Source organism: Sphaeramia orbicularis, chromosome 6 (assembly GCF_902148855.1).
Source record: "Sphaeramia orbicularis chromosome 6, fSphaOr1.1, whole genome shotgun sequence".
In the NCBI taxonomy this organism is placed as follows: domain Eukaryota; kingdom Metazoa; phylum Chordata; class Actinopteri; order Kurtiformes; family Apogonidae; genus Sphaeramia; species Sphaeramia orbicularis.
In genome coordinates this window covers 57,319,788-57,336,979 of record NC_043962.1, presented here as the reverse complement: position 1 = coordinate 57,336,979, position 17,192 = coordinate 57,319,788, and the positions used below count along the sequence as shown (strand labels likewise).

Below are 17,192 nucleotides of genomic sequence, written 5' to 3'. Positions count from 1 at the left end.
AATTATCCACTGTTTTTTTTTTTTCTTATACTGGATAATTTTTTTGGGCTGTTCTCTCTCTTTTTTTTTCTTATAGTGGATAATTTTTTGGGCCGTTCCCTTTTATTTTTTTTCTTATAGTGGATAATTTTTTTGGGCCATTCTCTCTTTTTTTTCTTACAGTGGATAATTTTTTGGGCTGTTCTCTCTTTTTTTTTTTTCTTATAGTGGATAATTTTTTTGGGCCATTCTCTCTCTCTTTTTTTTTTCTTATAGTGAATAATTTTTTGGGCCATTCTCTCTTTTTTTTCTTATAGTGGATAATTTTTTGGGCCATTCTCTCTTTTTTTTCTTATAGTGGATAATTTTTTGGGCCATTCTCTCTTTTTTTCTTATAGTGGATAATTTTTTGGGCCATTCTCTCTTTTTTTTTTCGTATAGTGGATAATTTTTGGGCTGTTCCCTTTTATTTTTTTTTCTTATAGTGAATAATTTTTTGGGCCATTCTCTCTTTTTTTTCTTATAGTGGATAATTTTTTGGGCCATTCTCTCTTTTTTTTCTTATAGTGGATAATTTTTTGGGCCATTCTCTCTTTTTTTCTTATAGTGGATAATTTTTTGGGCCATTCTCTCTTTTTTTTTTTCGTATAGTGGATAATTTTTGGGCTGTTCCCTTTTATTTTTTTTTCTTATAGTGGATAATTTTTTGGGCCGTTCCCTTTTATTTTTTTTCTTACAGTGGATAATTTTTTGGACTTTTGCACCTCTGGGCCACCGTACGGAATAAACATATAATAGTATAAAACAAACAAACAAAAACAATATATCTAACAAAAATAATTAAATAATACATTACAAAGTTTAGTCTGTTTTGAAGAATTCTTTATGAATTGCCAGGGTGCTAGTGCTTTTTTTTTTTCTTAAAGATAAATTCTAAACATTTCATATATTTTTCAAATTCCATCAGGAAGTTGTGTGCTGTTTTTTTTTCTTTTCTGTTCTGTTTTTGTTTCCGTGCTCCAGTTTCGTGTCACGTCAGAAGGAGGAAGTAAAAACCACACCGTTGTTTGTCATGTTGCCTTCAGGACTGTCAGAGAAAGTGGGTGAAACACCTGTGCGGCTCTTTTAACCTGTGGGGGGGTAAATAAAACAGCTGATTGAACTGGGAGGTCAAATAACAGTAATAAGTTAAAGTCCTAAAGGTCAGAGTGTAGAACATGTGGTCCGACTCCAGTTCAGTTACACACACGAGTTTTCTAATGTCCGAGTGTCCCTGAATGCCTCTTGAGCTCCCTTGGCCCCGTCAGTCTATCCGTAAACAGCTTAAGGTCTAGTCCAGACCAGAAGCCGGACCCGGATCCTGACGGATGCCATGTCAGGACCAGGACCAGGACCAGGACCAGGACCAGGACCCGAGGCTTCTTTGAAGGTCCGTATTGTGTTTGAGACGCTCGGAAAATCCAGCTCCAGCAGAGGTTTCACCTGAACAGGAGGAGGAAACAGCTGGAGGGTCTGAGTGACAGCCGGTCTGTTCTGGTCCGTCCTGGTCCGGGTCTCTGTGGTCAGGCCTGGACTGGGGCTCTACAGCCTTTTGTGGAAGCTCCGAACAGAGTTTGTGCAAAACTGTGGAGTTTTTTCAGCGGTGAGAGGATTCAGCAAAGTGGAAGAAGTGTAGAAGAAGCAGAAGGTGAGTCCTGGAAGTGAAGACACACAAGAACATGGACACACTGAGGCTGACAGCAGGAGTCTGCTGCACACAGGACAAGACTGGAAACATGCAGATAGAACAGAAGAAAGCAGGTCAGATGAGGAGGGGAGTGTGTGGGTGTAGAAGGTGGTGTTTCAGAAGCACAGCTGAAGGTTCCACCTGGAAAATCCAACAGATGTAGAAGGTGGTGTTTCAGAAGCACAGCTGAAGGTTCCACCTGGAAAATCCAACAGATGTAGAAGGTGGTGTTTCAGAAGCACAGCTGAAGGTTCCACCTGGAAAATCCAACAGATGTAGAAGGTGGTGTTTCAGAAGCACAGCTGAAGGTTCCACCTGGAAAATCCAACAGATGTAGAAGGTGGTGTTTCAGAAGCACAGCTGAAGGTTCCACCTGGAAAATCCAACAGAACACAAAGAGATGAGGACCAAACCAACACACCAGTAGAAGAAGTGTGTCCTCTTTATGTCAGTGACAAATTCAACAGATTTAATATTCTGTGTCAGTTTACAACGACCGAGACCTGGACTGAACTTCTCACATAATTAGATCAGATTAAATTAGATCAGATTAAATTAGATCAGATTAAATTAGATCAGATTAAATTAGATCAGATTAAATTAGATTAATCGTAAACAAATTCAGTTTTTCCCTCCAGTCTGAGGAGGAAACAGTAAAAAGTCCAAACTTGTCCATGTTCTGTAGATGACTCCTCCTCTGTTGGGTTCTCCAGGTTTGTTCTGTTAAACTAACAGAATAATTCATGTTAGAACTGGAACAGAAAATGAAACTGAGCTTGTAGCTGGTTCTAGTTGAATGTCTGTTCTGTTCACTGTTCTCGTCAATTAAACAACAAATACATAAAGAAAAGTAACTTTCAAATTAAAAGCTTTTTAGTGTCTCGCTCATAACTGGACTTTGTGGACTCTAGGGCTGTGCATTCTGGGTAATATTTTCAGTGTGATTTTTGCATTTCACACGTTCATCCCAGGGGCTGGATCGGACCCTTTGGTGGGCTGGATTTGGCCCCCGGGCCGCATGTTTGACACCTGTGGTCTACAGTATGAGCCTGTGGGGCAGTGGTGACGTGGTCTAGGGCTGGTCCAGCTGGTCAGGTCTAGGTTCAGCTCCGTTCTGTGTCCATCAGGTAAAGGTCTGAGGGTCTGAATGAACTGAGTGTGGGCGTCAGAGTTGGTCTGTGCTGATGACACAAACATGTTCGAAGAAGAAAAAACCACCATTAACCGACTGTGACAGAGTGGTTCAGGAAGCAGAGGTTTTTCCAGGAAATGACCAACTCTAACTTAGATGGAACGGTTACCGGTATAAACGATAAACAGCCGTAAAATCACAGACGGTTAGTATTAGTGTTTAAAGTCTACTTCTCATGATAACTGTGTTTGATTATTGCACTTTTAGGGGAAAAAAACCTATGTAAAGATCTGATTTAATGTCAAATATTTGAGTATAGTTTGAATTTATTACAATTTTAATTTTCTATACCTAATATTTGAACCAATATTCACTTTTAAAGTCTTTGAAAAGGTTCGTTAAACACCTGTGTGTTATTTATGCAATAAATTATATACATTTTTCAAATTGGATTTTATATATTTGTGTGTTTTTTGTCCTTTTGTGTTTTTATAGTAGGTTAAAGTGAAAAAATAATAGACAGATGAGGTAAATGAAGTTGTGCTGAAAAAACAGATCCAAACATGGGTATAGTAAACATTTGTTTCTATAGTATATAAAGGCCAAATCAAAAGGACTGAAAAACAGACAGAACAGACTCAGACCACTAAGGGTTAATATGTGAATGGTTCTGACACAGAAGGGACAGTGGGACGATTATTATACTGAGACGCAATAAACTGGAATTTGACCCCCTTAACATGCTCAAAAACTCACCAAATTTGGCACGCATGTCACATCTGTCGAAAAATGTGATAAAATGTAAAAATTAACCCCATAGGTGCCAAAATGAGCTCTCTAGCGCCCCCTAAATACACAAAAACAGCCCTAGCGGCCAGTAGGAATGTCATAGGAACATGAAACAAACGCCAAAGTTTTTGTCTCATCGAGCCCGACAAATCATACACTGATACCCATGACCTAACTCCAACAGGAAGTTCAGAATTCGCCTTTCAAAATAAAATGCTCGCATACAAACTTCCAGTAGGAATGTCGCAGACACACGAAACCAACGGCAAAAGTTTCGTCTCATCGAGCCTGACACCTATGAGCTAACTCCAACAGGAAGTTCGCAAAACGCCTTTCAAAATAAAACTTCTAAAACTAAGTCATATGACTCAGTTTATTGTATTGGCTTCTAAATAGCACCAAAAGATAGAGTGAACCTTTTTTTTTTTTTTAAATACAACTTGGTTAAATTCTTTCAGTGTGTGTATTAGTACTTTTTGAACATTTCAAGCACAATTTCAACAGTACTGCACTAATAATGATAACCGTGATCATTTTGGTCACAATAACCGTGATATGACATTTTCATATTGTTACATCCCTAAACATAAACACACATAAACCTGCTGAAGGTCCAGTTGTCCAGTCTGTCCTCAGGTCCAGTTGTCCAGTCTGTCCTCAGGTCCAGTTGTCCTTCTGTCCTCAGGTCCAGTTGTCCAGTCTGTCCTCAGGTCCAGTTGTCCTTCTGTCCTCAGGTCCAGTTGTCCAGTCTGTCCTCAGGTCCAGTTGTCCTTCTGTCCTCAGGTCCAGTTGTCCTTCTGTCCTCAGGTCCAGTTGTCCAGTCCCCAGGTCCACTCTTCAGATACCATGTCCACGTTGGAGGACACAGATGTCTCCACCCTGGGCTCGGAGCTGCCGGCCATATTTGACGGGGTGAAGCTGGCGGCGGTGGCGGCGGTTCTGTACGTCATCGTGCGCTGTCTGAACCTGACCAGTCCCACCGCTCCTCCGGACCTGACCCACCAGGACACGGACCTGAGCCGCTACCTGCTGAAGACCTGCCCCCTACTGACCAAAGAGTACGCAGCTTTTCTGGAGGATTTGACAGTTCAGGTTAACCCTTTAACCCCTGAGTCCAGATAAAGGTTCACCTGTGGGTTTTAGGGTCCAAACAGAGGAACTGAAGTTGGACAGGTTTGGACTAAAGAAGGCACTAGAATGGACATCAGTAACAGATTTAGGATGTGGAACATTAACTGTGAACTGGAACACACTGAACAACAACAAGGGTCTGAATTTAGGCCAAGTAGTTTTAATTTTGGATTTTTTGTCTAAATCAGTCCAGCTGCTTTTTGACACCTGTTTAACTCCATACGGCAGTTCCACAGTCAAAAAAAAAAAAAAGAATAAAATAAGCAACAAAATGAACAAAAATAGCCAAAGTGATCAATAAAATGAACAAAAATTAAGAAGAAATTTAAAGATAAAAAAACAAAAATGTGGGAAAATAAACAAAATAAGCAAATAAATGAACAAGAATTTATACTGTATTTCCAAATAATAAGTAACATGGAAAAAAAATACAAAAAAAAGACTAAAATGGAGTAAATAAATAAATAAGCAAGGATTTGAATTTGGTCCCAGTAGTTTATGCTTTGGCTCTTTTTTTTTTTCCTAAATCAGTTCAGCTGTTTTTTGACACCTGTTTAACTCCATACATGAGTTCCACGGACAAAACTCAGTAAAAACATAAAGGAAAATCACCACAACACTGGAAACAACAGGAAAAACAAAAAAAAAACCACAAAGAAAACGGTGTAAAAAAAAAAAAAAAGCCCAAAGTGTCTATTTTTATAGTGAGTGGGTATCACTCACTGCTCTGTTTGACCCCCCCATTCCACAGGGGGTGGGGCTTGAACTGAGCATGCTCAGATGACTATGGAAAGAACAAGGTCTATTCTATCAGCATGACTGGAAATTTAACTATTTAACTATTAACGGTTGAATTTTTATGAACATTTAAAATCGTTGAGAACACTCACATGTCAGGGGTTAAAGGGTAGACAAACTCTGAATGAGTGACAGAAGGTTAGAACCTGTGTTAGACTACAACTCCCAGGATGCATTGTGTTCATATTTAAACACAGGTCTTCAGATTGTCCTGATGTGGTAGTTTCAGTTCAGTCAGCTGTTCACACCTGACGCATCCACAAAGAATGAACGAACAAACACATGCAGACACTGAATGTGGAAACAACAGAGACAGAAGAGTTCACCTGGAAAACAGCAGAGAGGGAGGAGGACGCATCCACCTGCACTGACAGGAAGTGTTTACACTGTTTAACATTCTGCTTTTTGTTCTATTTGTCCTCCTCCTCCTCTTCCTCCTCTTCCTCCTCCTCCTCCTCCTCCTCCTCCTCCTCCTCCTCCTCCTCCTCCTCAGGTACATTCCTCCTCTGCTCTGGGGTAAAAGTGGTCACCTCCAGACTCTTCTTTATGGTCAGATGGGTCGGGTCAGTACGCCGACCCCCCGTGGACACCGAAAACTGCTCCCGATGCTGGACGGGGCGGTGGTGACCTTTGACCTGTTTGAGCCCCTAGGAGACCACAGTACAGGAGGTCAGAGGTCACTGTGTTTGGGCTGTTGTGGGCTTGTATGTGTGTGGGTCACTGCTGTTCAGTAATCACGTCCACCTGTACCGGGTTCTGCAGGTTCTGTGGAGAACCCTTTGTTTCAGGTTCCACTGGGGCTGGGCCATGAAACTGTAGCAACATATACTGTGATGTAACTTCTCCTCGGTAGAAATCTGAGACATACTTGATATAATTTAAATCCAAAATAACTTTCTCATGTCTTAAACATCGGAATGTTTAAGCTGGACAGAAATAGTGATTTGATTTATATCATGATACGTATCGATATCATCTGATATGAAAAACATTATTGTGAAATAATTTTTTTCTCTATCGCCCCAAGTTCCATTAGAAACTAGACACTTTTACACACAGATCCCAGAAAAAAGGTCAGATGGTGATCCCACATTTTTTCCACCACTGACCGATTTCCACAACCAAGACAAAGCAGGAACAGAGGTGAGACAGGCTGGATTTTACACAGCGGACCTGCCTTCACCGATCAAAGGGGCGGAGACACAACACAGCAGATGGTAGGACGTAGAAACAGCACCGCGAAAATACCCCGAGTAAAACAAAACAACAGAGGAGGACGGGTAACGTTAGCGTGGATAAGTCCTGCACCTGAAGTGACCACAGGTGGATGTGGGCGTGTCCCCAGGTGCACATCTGTCTAGTGGATGTGGGCGTGTCCCCAGGTGCACATCTGTCTGGTGGATGTGGGCGTGTCCCCAGGTGCACATCTGTCTGGTGGATGTGGGCGTGTCCCCAGGTGCACATCTGTCTGGTGGATGTGGGCGTGTCCCCAGGTCCACATGTGTCTGGTGGATGTGGGCGTGTCCCCAGGTCCACATGTGTCTGGTGGATGTGGGCGTGTCCCCAGGTCCACATCTGTCTGGTGGATGTGGGCGTGTCCCCAGGTCCACATGTGTCTGGTGGATGTGGGCGTGTCCCCAGGTGCACATCTGTCTGGTGGATGTGGGCGTGTTCCTAGGTCCACATGTGTCTGGTGGATGTGGGCGTGTCCCCAGGTGCACATCTGTCTGGTGGATGTGGGCGTGTCCCCAGGTGCACATCTGTCTGGTGGATGTGGGCGTGTCCCCAGGTCCACATGTGTCTGGTGGATGTGGGCGTGTCCCCAGGTCCACATGTGTCTGGTGGATGTGGGCGTGTCCCCAGGTGCACATGTGTCTGGTATGTTAGTTTACTGTACACGGCCTGCGCTCAGTTTTAAATCCTTCCAGCGCGGTGGTCGAACACACGTGTCCTCCAAACGTCCCCCCTCAGTTTGAACCACAGGTGTTCCTTTTCCATTAGCGTTCCTGAATCGTGGTTCCACCTTTATCAGGGCTCAGTTCCGACCTCCAGAGGTGGAACCAAAACAACGGACCAGAATAAAGGTGGAATCTTCCAGAACAGAAGTGGAACAGGGGCATGAGTTTGATCATCCCAGCGCAGACCCAGTCTCCAGTCCCACATGTACAGTCTGTTGTATGTTGTTTTTACCAGCTGACATACTAAACTAACCCCCCCCCCCCACATGTGACTGCTTCTGTACAGATGACATCACCATGGTGATCTGCCCTGGGATCTGTAACCACAGTGAGCAGAACTACATTCGGACCTTTGTGGATTATTCTCAGAGACAGGGATACCGCTGTGCAGTCCTGAACCACCTGGGAGCCCTGCCCGACCTGGAGCTGACGGCCCCACGCATGTTCACTATAGGTACACACACAACACACAACACAAACTACACACAACAATAACAACACACAACACAAACTACACACAACACAAACAGCCCTGCCCGACCTGGAGCTGAGAGCACCACGCATGTTCACTATAGGTACACACACAACACACAACACAAACTACACACAACAATAACAACACACAACACAAACTACACACATGTATTCCAGGTTTTATGAGGAAAGTCTTAATTTTTCGGAGCTGAAAAATGTTAAATGTGTTAAATGTGATTTAATGTTAAAGGTTTCAATAAAAATAATGAAACATGTAAAAAGTGAAACACCAGCTGTGACCTCTGTTGCCATCAGTGACGTCCACTGGCCAACGGTCCAGTCCGGTCCTGTTGGGTCCAGTCTCATCCAGTTTGGTCCAGTCCAGTCCAGTCCAGTCCAGTCTGGTCCAGTCCAGTCCTGTTGGGTCCAGTCTCATCCAGTTTGGTCCAGTCCGGACTCCAGTCCAGTCCAGTCTGGTCCAGTCCAGTCCTGCTCTGATCCTGTTTCCTGTGGTTCTAGGGTGCACGTGGGAGTTTGCGTCCATGGTTTCGTCCATCAGACGTCTCTACCCTCAGACGCTGCTGGTGGGCGTCGGCTTCAGTTTGGGCGGGAACATCGTCTGTAAATACATGGGTGAGAATCCGTCCAATCAGGAGCGAGTGCTGTGCTGCGTCAGCGTCTGTCAGGGCTACAACGCCCTCAGGTGGGTACGCCCTCATGTATGCTGGTCCTCTGAAGGACCCCTCAGGTCCTAATGGGACTGTGATCCTGTCCAGGGCCCAGGAGACCTTCCTCCAGTGGGACCAGGGGCGCAGACTCTACAACTTCTTATTGGCCGGAAGATTAAAGAAACTCATCCTGTCTCACAGGTAAAGAACGACAGGAAAACCATCAACACAACAGACGCTGATACCACACTGTAAAAAATGACTGCAGAATTAACACCAAAAAGATGTAAAACTGCAACATAAAAAAACCATAAGTGACAATAAAAGTTGTTTATTTGAAAAGATTTAAACCAAATATAGCTGTAGTTTTTACCCGAAGAGTATGTGAACTAAACCAGATTTGGATGTAGAGATGATGTATTCTATTGTTTTTAGAAAATAAAACTGTAAATTGAAAAACAATGCGGTGCCGTTTAAACTGCAAAGACCATAATGTTGAAATAACGGCCTATTTGTTTTTTTGTTTTTTTTTTTAATAAAAAAGTTATTTAAAAAAGTAAACATTTCCAATGTAACATTTTAACTTGTAAATTAATGGGTTGGTAGAGTTGGTAGAGCGGCTCGTCCAATAACCAAAGGGTTGGTGGTTTGAATCCTGGCTCCGACTGTCCATATGTCCATGGCCTGGTGGCTTTGGAAAGCACTTTGGACACCATGAGGGTGGAGAAATGAGCTGAAGAAGTGCAGAACATTTGCCATTGAAATCCAATGTTAAATCTGCATGTTTCAAATGTTCAATCTACATGTTACTCTGTAAATATGTTCATAGTTGGATGTGCTTTTTACAGTATTGTTCTGGAAACCACAGCTGCCAGTTTTTTTTCCATAGAAACAACAGGATTTTTTTTACAGCGCAACTTAGCGCTTTTGTTACTAGATTTACCAACTTTTCAGACTAACCCAGCAACTTTTTTTTTTCGAAAAGCACAACAAATGCAACAGCAACAAATGGAGCTCCTTCTACCAGCAGTGTGACGGTCTAACCCAGGGGAGTCAAACTCATGTTCTTTCAGGTTCCACATTCAGCCCAATTTAATCTCCAGTGGGTTGGACCAGTAAAATAATAACAGAATAACCTATAAATAATGACTACTCCAATTTTTTTAGTGCAAAAAACAACATTAGATGATGAAACTATTTCTATCCAAAACAAAAAAGATGTGAATAACTGGAAAAAACTGAAATTTCTGAAGAAAAACAAGTACAATTTTATCAATATTCTGCCTCAACGTATAATTCATACAGATCAGATCTACCAAGACACAAAACAGGCAGAATATTGTTAAAATTGCACTTATTTTTCTGTAGACATTCCAGGTTGTTCATATTTGTTCAGGTTATTGACATTTTATTGTTAAAGGATATCAGAGTTTAATGTTCTTTGCAATAAATAAAAGAGAAAAAATTGATGTTACCATTATTTATCGGCATGATGTCACATTATTTTCACATTAAACCTTGATTCAAACATCTACTGAATGGAAGGAGAGAGTAGGTTATTGTGTGCCTCGTACGTCACTACTGCTGTATGAAGGTCAACAAGATCATGGATTTTCAGTAAATTAAGCTTCAGTAAAAAATAGTTTGTTGGTGCATAAAAAGCTGCATTAGTAATAATTCTTATTGCCTTTTTCTCTGTGCTGGTTGTAAATGAATGTTTTGATTGGCTGTTGACAGTATGTCGTTGTTGTCGTCCAGGAACTCTCTGCTGGGTCGTGTGACCGACTCGGACCTGAACCGCCTGTGTGCAGCCACGTCTCTGATGCAGATCGACGACTCCGTTATCAGGTCGGCTGTGGCTTTCATGTTCTCTATAATGCCACGTTTCCACCACGTGGAACCGGCTCGACTCGGCTTGGTTCGACTCTGGTACCAGGTCCTATTCCAGACCGTTTCCATTACAGGATACTACTGACCTTACAGTACCTGGACGTCATAGCGATGTGGCGCGTTACTTCCATGTTGTCTGTTCAGAGAGTTACTGATAAACTTGGTTGTTGCGTGTTGTCTCGTCAAACTCATGCTGAATTTTTACACTACTGGTCTAGTCTGATGGGTCCAGTTGCAGCTAAAGCCATAGGTGAGACTTCAGAATAAAAAAAAAAGAGTCTTGTCTGGGCCATGAAAGAGCACCAGTGGACTACTGAAGACTGGAAGAAGACTACTGAAGACTACTGAAGACTGGAAGAAGACTACTGAAGACTACTGAAGACTGGAAGAAGACTACTGAAGACTACTGAAGACTGGAAGAAGACTACTGAAGACTGGAAGAAGACTACTGAAGACTACTGAAGACTGGAAGAAGACTACTGAAGACTACTGAAGACTGGAAGAAGGGCTGATGGACTGATCAAACCTGCATCTGTTCAGTCTGTTCAGTGTAAACTCATCTGTTCAGTCTGTTCAGTGTAAACTCTTCCTCCTCCTCTCTCTTCTCTCTTCTTTCAGCTGTTGTCCTGTCAGTCTCCTCTCCTCCTCCTCTATGACCTCCTCTCTTCCTCCTCCTCTCTCTTCTCTCTTCTTTCAGCTGTTGTCCTGTCAGTCTCCTCTCCTCCTCCTCTATGACCTCCTCTCTTCCTCCTCCTCTCTCTTCTCTCTTCTTTCAGCTGTTGTCCTGTCAGTCTCCTCTCCTCCTCCTCTATGACCTCCTCTCTTCCTCCTCCTCTCTCTTCTCTCTTCTTTCAGCTGTTGTCCTGTCAGTCTCCTCTCCTCCTCCTCTATGACCTCCTCTCTTCCTCCTCCTCTCTCTTCTCTCTTCTTTCAGCTGTTGTCCTGTCAGTCTCCTCTCCTCCTCCTCTATGACCTCCTCTCTTCCTCCTCCTCTCTCTTCTCTCTTCTTTCAGCTGTTGTCCTGTCAGTCTCCTCTCCTCCTCCTCTATGACCTCCTCTCTTCTTCCTCCTCTCTCTTCTCTCTTCTTTCAGCTGTTGTCCTGTCAGTCTCCTCTCCTCCTCCTCTATGACCTCCTCTCTTCCTCCTCCTCTCTCTTCTCTCTTCTTTCAGCTGTTGTCCTGTCAGTCTCCTCTCACTCCAGCTGTTTTCTCTCCTAAACTCTTCTTCTTCTTCTGTTGTGTCTGTGCTTCTTCCAGACCTCTTCTGTCTGCATTTCCAGTCCAGTTTCAGTGCCTTTGGATGCTGAAGGAAACTGGACTTCCTGACACCTGGACTTTCTTGGACATTTCTCTGGAGGACACACCTCCATTTTTCCCTCTTCTGATGCTCTGTCTCTCTTCTCTGGTTCATTCTTTTCCTCTTTTCCATTTTTACAGTACCACACTCCTTTCTTCAGTCCAGTCCTGTTCCAGTACTGCTCCATGGGTCTGGTACCACAGTGTGTTCCACACTCCTGTTCTGCAGACACAGGGGGTGGAAGGAATTCACAAACGTTGGAACACCTGCAGGAATTGAACCACCAACTTTCCAGACTGGATCAACTCCACTGCTGCAGAACTGCTTTCAGTTTTAACCCATTTCTTTTTCTCCTTTTTGTGTAATTCTGTACATTATCTGTACACAATGTACATTATTTTTTAGTTTTGTTTAACCTGACCTTTTTTTTTTTTTTTTACCTCTGTCAGTTCACTCTGACCTTTGCACCATTTCCAGCTGTTCATTGGACTGGAACTGATGGAATTTACAGACAAAACTGGAAAACTAGGGTGTTCTAAAACTTTTGACCAGTAGTGTACGACTGAACCTCCTGGACAAACCATGGTGTAGTTTTACAGGCTGTCATCATGTGGATTAACCCTACTGACATATTTACTGTGAACTTCTGCATCTGGTTTTTGTAAAAGGGCGGGTCACAGAGACGACTCTGACCAACCAGTGGTCTGCAGTGTTTACACGTCACCTGTGTATGTGGTCCCCAGTCCTGGAACCTCAGTGGAGGTGAGACCAAAAAACTAGTACCCTGTACCAGGTTCCAGGTCCTTTTTCGTAATGGAAACTCAAAAATCCCGAGTCAAGTCAAGTTGAGTCGAGCTGATACCACGTAGTGGAAACGTGGCATATGTTCTGTATGTGTTCACCGTCTGGTTCTGTGCGTGTCTGATGACATGTCGTTGTTGTTGTTGTAGGAAGTTCCACGGCTACAGCAGCCTGAAGGAGTACTATGAGACGGAGAGCTGTGTTCAGTACATGCACAACGTGAGTGTGAGCAGGTGTTAGCAGCAGGTTCTGATCCTCTGGTTCTAAAGCAGGCCTTTGTTCCGCAGGTGTCGGTTCCTCTGCTGTTGGTCAACTCTTCAGACGACCCCCTGGTTCATCAGTCTCTGCTCAACATCCCACAGACACTGGCAGGTTTGAACCAATAACCAACCAACTTTATTCATAATGCACTTTAAGAACTTTACAGCTGGATAAAGTGCCGTACACGAAATGTAAAACAAGGGATTAAATAAGTAAATAAGTAAAAACATTGATAATACAAGAGGCAAAGCGAGCTAAGAGCAACAAAGTACAACCATCATAAAAACAAAGACAAATTAAAATCTGATAAAAACAGCATAAAAAATATAAAAACAGAAACATGTCACTCATTGATTAAAAGCCAATGAGAAAAAGTGCGTTTTTAGGTGTGATTTAAAGACAGGCACAGACTAAACCTGTCGAACATCTAAGAGCACCTGCTTCCACAGAAACAGAAAAGGCACGGTCCACATGAAGCCTCGCTTTAGTTTTTGGAACCACAAGTGGCAGCTGAGCACGAGGGTGGGGGGGGGGGGGGGGTACGGGGGTGTGGGGGTGGATCAGGTCAGACAGGTGGGGGGGACAAGGCCATTCAAACATTTAAAGGTGTGGCAGACTTTCATCCTCAGTGTTTCCTCAGGTCTGTCCATCCTCAGTCCTCTCCTCAGTCTCATTGGTCTGTTGGTCTGTCTGTCATTCCTCAGCTGAATCTCTTCCTCATGCTGAACACTTTCTTAGTTCCATCCACCACAAACAAACCATGGGTTTACATTCAGAGGCAGGAGGAACTGGGGCATCTGAGGAATTTTTTGTCGCGACGTGCATTGTGGGAAACGGAGGCTCGCGTTGCCGCTGCAGGAGGTTTGTGCAGCCTGGTTTAGAGGTTCAGAGCCAGAGCTGTGTGCGCTGAACCAAAGCCCAGATCTGTGACACGCTTTTAGTCCAGAACAGGGATGAGGTCACACCGACTGTTGCCTAGACGACAGCAAACAACACAAACAGCTGAGACGGACCGGGTCCTGAGTGAACCCGTATCCGTCTTCAGACCCGGAGTCTGGGGCGCCGGTAAAGACTGCAGACGAACCTGATGAATAATTGAAGGTCATGTGATCCGCCTGGGCCGCTGAGCGTGTCTGTGTGTCAGGGATTTTAGTGTTCGCACAGGCCCTGATGTGGACCAACAGCATGAGGTTCAGGCTGAGGCTGAAGGAACACAACATTTAAAGACTCATGAGGGAAAACACTAGTGTTGAACCTTTTCTGTGCAGATATTTACACTGTTTGAGGATTCAGGTTTGAGGGGTGAGAACATTCAGGACACAGACAAGGTTAGAGGTTCATCACCTTGTATAAGCTCCTACGTCAGGTTAACGTTTCATTCTCCTCAGATCATAACTGTTTAACTCATCCATTAAATGGACCCCAGTCTGTGGACCTGTTCAGTCCGGGTGTTTGTGTTCTAACAGGGCTCTGGGATCCAAAACAAGAAGGACTAATGTCAGAATAGAGTTGGATATTATGGGATAGATATCAGTGCATTGGTTAGTTTGGGTTTGGTTTATCAAAAAAAAAGTAAAAAAGACCAGAACAATCAACAAAATGAACAAAATAATCAACAAAATGAAGAACTTGATCCAAAAAATGGACCTGTACACCATGTCTGCTAGAGTGAGGACACCTGAAGGAAACTGAGCAGACTCTAATTGTGTTCGTTTCCAGAGTGAACTGGGTTGTGTCTGTGCAGTGGTGTAGTCTGTGCTGATGGTGTAGAATGACAGAAGGGAAAGGACCTGCAGGAGCTGAATTATTGACTGAACCAGGACCAGGGACTGAACCAGGACCAGGGACTGAAACACACTGATCTGCTGACCTCCTGATCCACCAAACTGTAAATCTAAGGTCAGGTGACCAGACGTCCTCAGGTGACCGCCTGGACAGGTCCTCTTTTCCCTGGACAGGTCCTCTTTTCCCTGGACAGGTCTTCTTTTCCCTGGACAGGTCTTCTTGGGAGTGTCCTTATGTTATGAACGAGTACAAAGGTCCAGTTTTCAGTGTTTTTCACAGGATCTGTACTTCAGTTGGCTGGTGCTTCGCACAGAATACTATTCTTTCTTTCTTTCTTTCTTTCTTTCTTTCTTTCTTTCTTTCTTTAGCACTTATGACAGAAAGAATTCACAAAGTGCTCTACAGTAAAATCAGAAGGAAAATACACAGGCAAAAAAAACAAAAACACAGCTATAAACACACACATAAAAGCAAAAGGTCATACCCCCCCCCCCCCCCCTTAAAAAAAAAAGCCAAACAAGAAGGTCTTCAGTTGTTTTTGAAAAGACTCAAGCATGTTTAAAGTGTGAAGGAGTCTGAAAGGTCATGAGGACAGAAAAACATCCAACAGCGGTTCATCACAAAGTGGACGGAGGTTTTATTCTTTACGGAGGGTGGGTTCTACTGTGGAGGACCACGACGGCCACAGGTCTGTGGACCCCACGCCTGGGTTTGAGGGGCTTTTACAGCTTCCATGTTGAAGTCATTGTCCTATAAAAGTCCCAAACATCTGAGAGTTCAGGACAAAGGCTTCAACCCAATGTGGGACCAGAACTAGAAATAATACAAACACCATCAAATGAAGTCCAGAGGAGGGGTCTGTGGGTCCTGTCAGGTCCAGGGGATCAGGGTCTGGGTCCAGAGGAGGGGTCTGTGGGTCCTGTCAGGTCCAGGGGATCAGGGTCTGGGTCCAGAGGAGGGGTCTGTGGGTCCTGTCAGGTCCAGGGGATCTGGGTCTAGGTCTGGGTCTTGTGGTGGAGTATCAGACTCCTTTATCATGGCTGATGTTGTTTTCCTTCAGTTTTGGTTTTGTTTCAGCTGGTGGTTTGGGTCAGTCTGGGTCTTGGCCTGGGTCCTGGTCCTGGTCTGGGTTCTGGTCCTGGTCTGGGTTCTGGTCTGGGTCAGTCTGGGTCCTGGTCCTGGTCTGGGTCAGTCTGGGTCCTGGTCTGGGTCCTGGTCTTAGTCTGGGTCTTGGTCCTGGTCCCGGTCTGACTCCTTGTGTTTCCGTCCCTCTCAGAGAAGAGCCCCAGCGTCCTGTTCGTGCTGACCCGTCATGGCGGACACCTGGGCTTCTTTGAAGGCGACGTCCTGTTTCCTGAACCGCTCACCTGGATGGACAAGGTCATAGTGGAGTACACCGACGCCATCTGCCACTGGGACAAGACCAGGACCGGGACCAGGACTGGGACCGGGACTGGGACCGGGACCAAGAGAAAAACCAGGAAGACGATGTGAGGAGGGCGGGGTCAGGGTCTGGATAAGTCCTGATCAGACCTGATTCCAGAGTCATGTGACCATGTGTGGATCAGGTGACCGTGCACTTTAACCTTTGACCTCATGAACCTTCTGTTATTCCTGAGTTTGAACAGACTGTTCAGAATCCACTGTTGATATTACATTATTTTAACAAATACATGTTTGTCCCTTCAAATCAAACGGGTTCATGTCTGATTCACTTCTGTTTTCAGGTTTTATTTGTGTCCTAGTTTTTCTGAATGTCTTCAAATGCATCATGTGTTGATTAATGGTTACGGTTTTATTTGTGCTTCCTGTTTTTATTCTGTAATCTATGACTGCGTGGAAACATGAACTAATGTTGTGTTGAGCTGAAGTTTCATGTCTGTCAGTCAGGAGTAAAACCAGCAGCATTCACATAATAATAATAATAATAATAATAATAATAAGTGTATTTCTGTCCTTGAAGCTGAGTTTCATGTTTAAGTGCCTTTGGAAAATAAAATAACTCTTTACAACGTCTGCTTATTTTTACTGAGTCGCTCCTGAATTAGGTGTCAATAAAATGTGTTGGCTTCTGGACTGTGTGTAAGGTCCACGAAATGTATTTAAGAGCAGATCGGACTTCAATTATCCCACTGGGGGAAATGTCCCAGCTAACAGCAGCAACAAACAACAAACAACTGAAGAGAAAAAGAGAAAAAAAAACAAACTGAAGAGAAAAAGAGAAAAAAACAAACAACTGAAGAGAGAAAAACAAACAACTGAAGAGAAAAAGACAAACTAGAAGCACTCGGAGAGCGCAGACCTCCGCCAAGGCTGATCAGTGCCCCCATCACCACCAAAATTTAATCATTTCTTCCTTATCCCATTTCCAACAAACCCTGAAAATTTCATCCAAATCTGTCCATAACTTTATGAGTTATGTTGCACACTAACGGACAGACAAACAAACAAACAAACAAACAAACACACAAACAAACCCTGGCAAAAACATAACCTCCTTGGC

The 17,192-nt window shown here is 43.8% G+C and overlaps 1 protein-coding gene across 2 annotated transcripts in view; it reads left to right on the top strand.

The window, feature by feature from the left end:
- Positions 1 to 16,701, top strand: part of abhd2b (abhydrolase domain containing 2, acylglycerol lipase b) — a 19,884-nt gene extending 3,183 nt beyond the window's left edge. The window contains exons 1-10 of one of the 2 annotated variants that reach the window (XM_030136606.1): positions 1,046 to 1,666; positions 4,434 to 4,684; positions 6,049 to 6,224; positions 7,800 to 7,967; positions 8,507 to 8,690; positions 8,764 to 8,856; positions 10,414 to 10,503; positions 12,793 to 12,862; positions 12,931 to 13,015; positions 15,966 to 16,701. In XM_030136606.1, coding sequence (XP_029992466.1) covers positions 4,473 to 4,684; positions 6,049 to 6,224; positions 7,800 to 7,967; positions 8,507 to 8,690; positions 8,764 to 8,856; positions 10,414 to 10,503; positions 12,793 to 12,862; positions 12,931 to 13,015; positions 15,966 to 16,183 — 1,296 coding nt within the window. In that variant the 5' untranslated portion in view covers positions 1,046 to 1,666; positions 4,434 to 4,472 and the 3' untranslated portion in view covers positions 16,184 to 16,701. Of the gene's footprint in view, positions 1 to 1,045; positions 1,667 to 4,433; positions 4,685 to 6,048; positions 6,225 to 7,799; positions 7,968 to 8,506; positions 8,691 to 8,763; positions 8,857 to 10,413; positions 10,504 to 12,792; positions 12,863 to 12,930; positions 13,016 to 15,965 lie in introns of those variants that run through there. The other variant, XM_030136607.1, reaches the window with a different exon arrangement.
- The last annotated feature ends 491 nt before the right edge of the window (positions 16,702 to 17,192 follow it).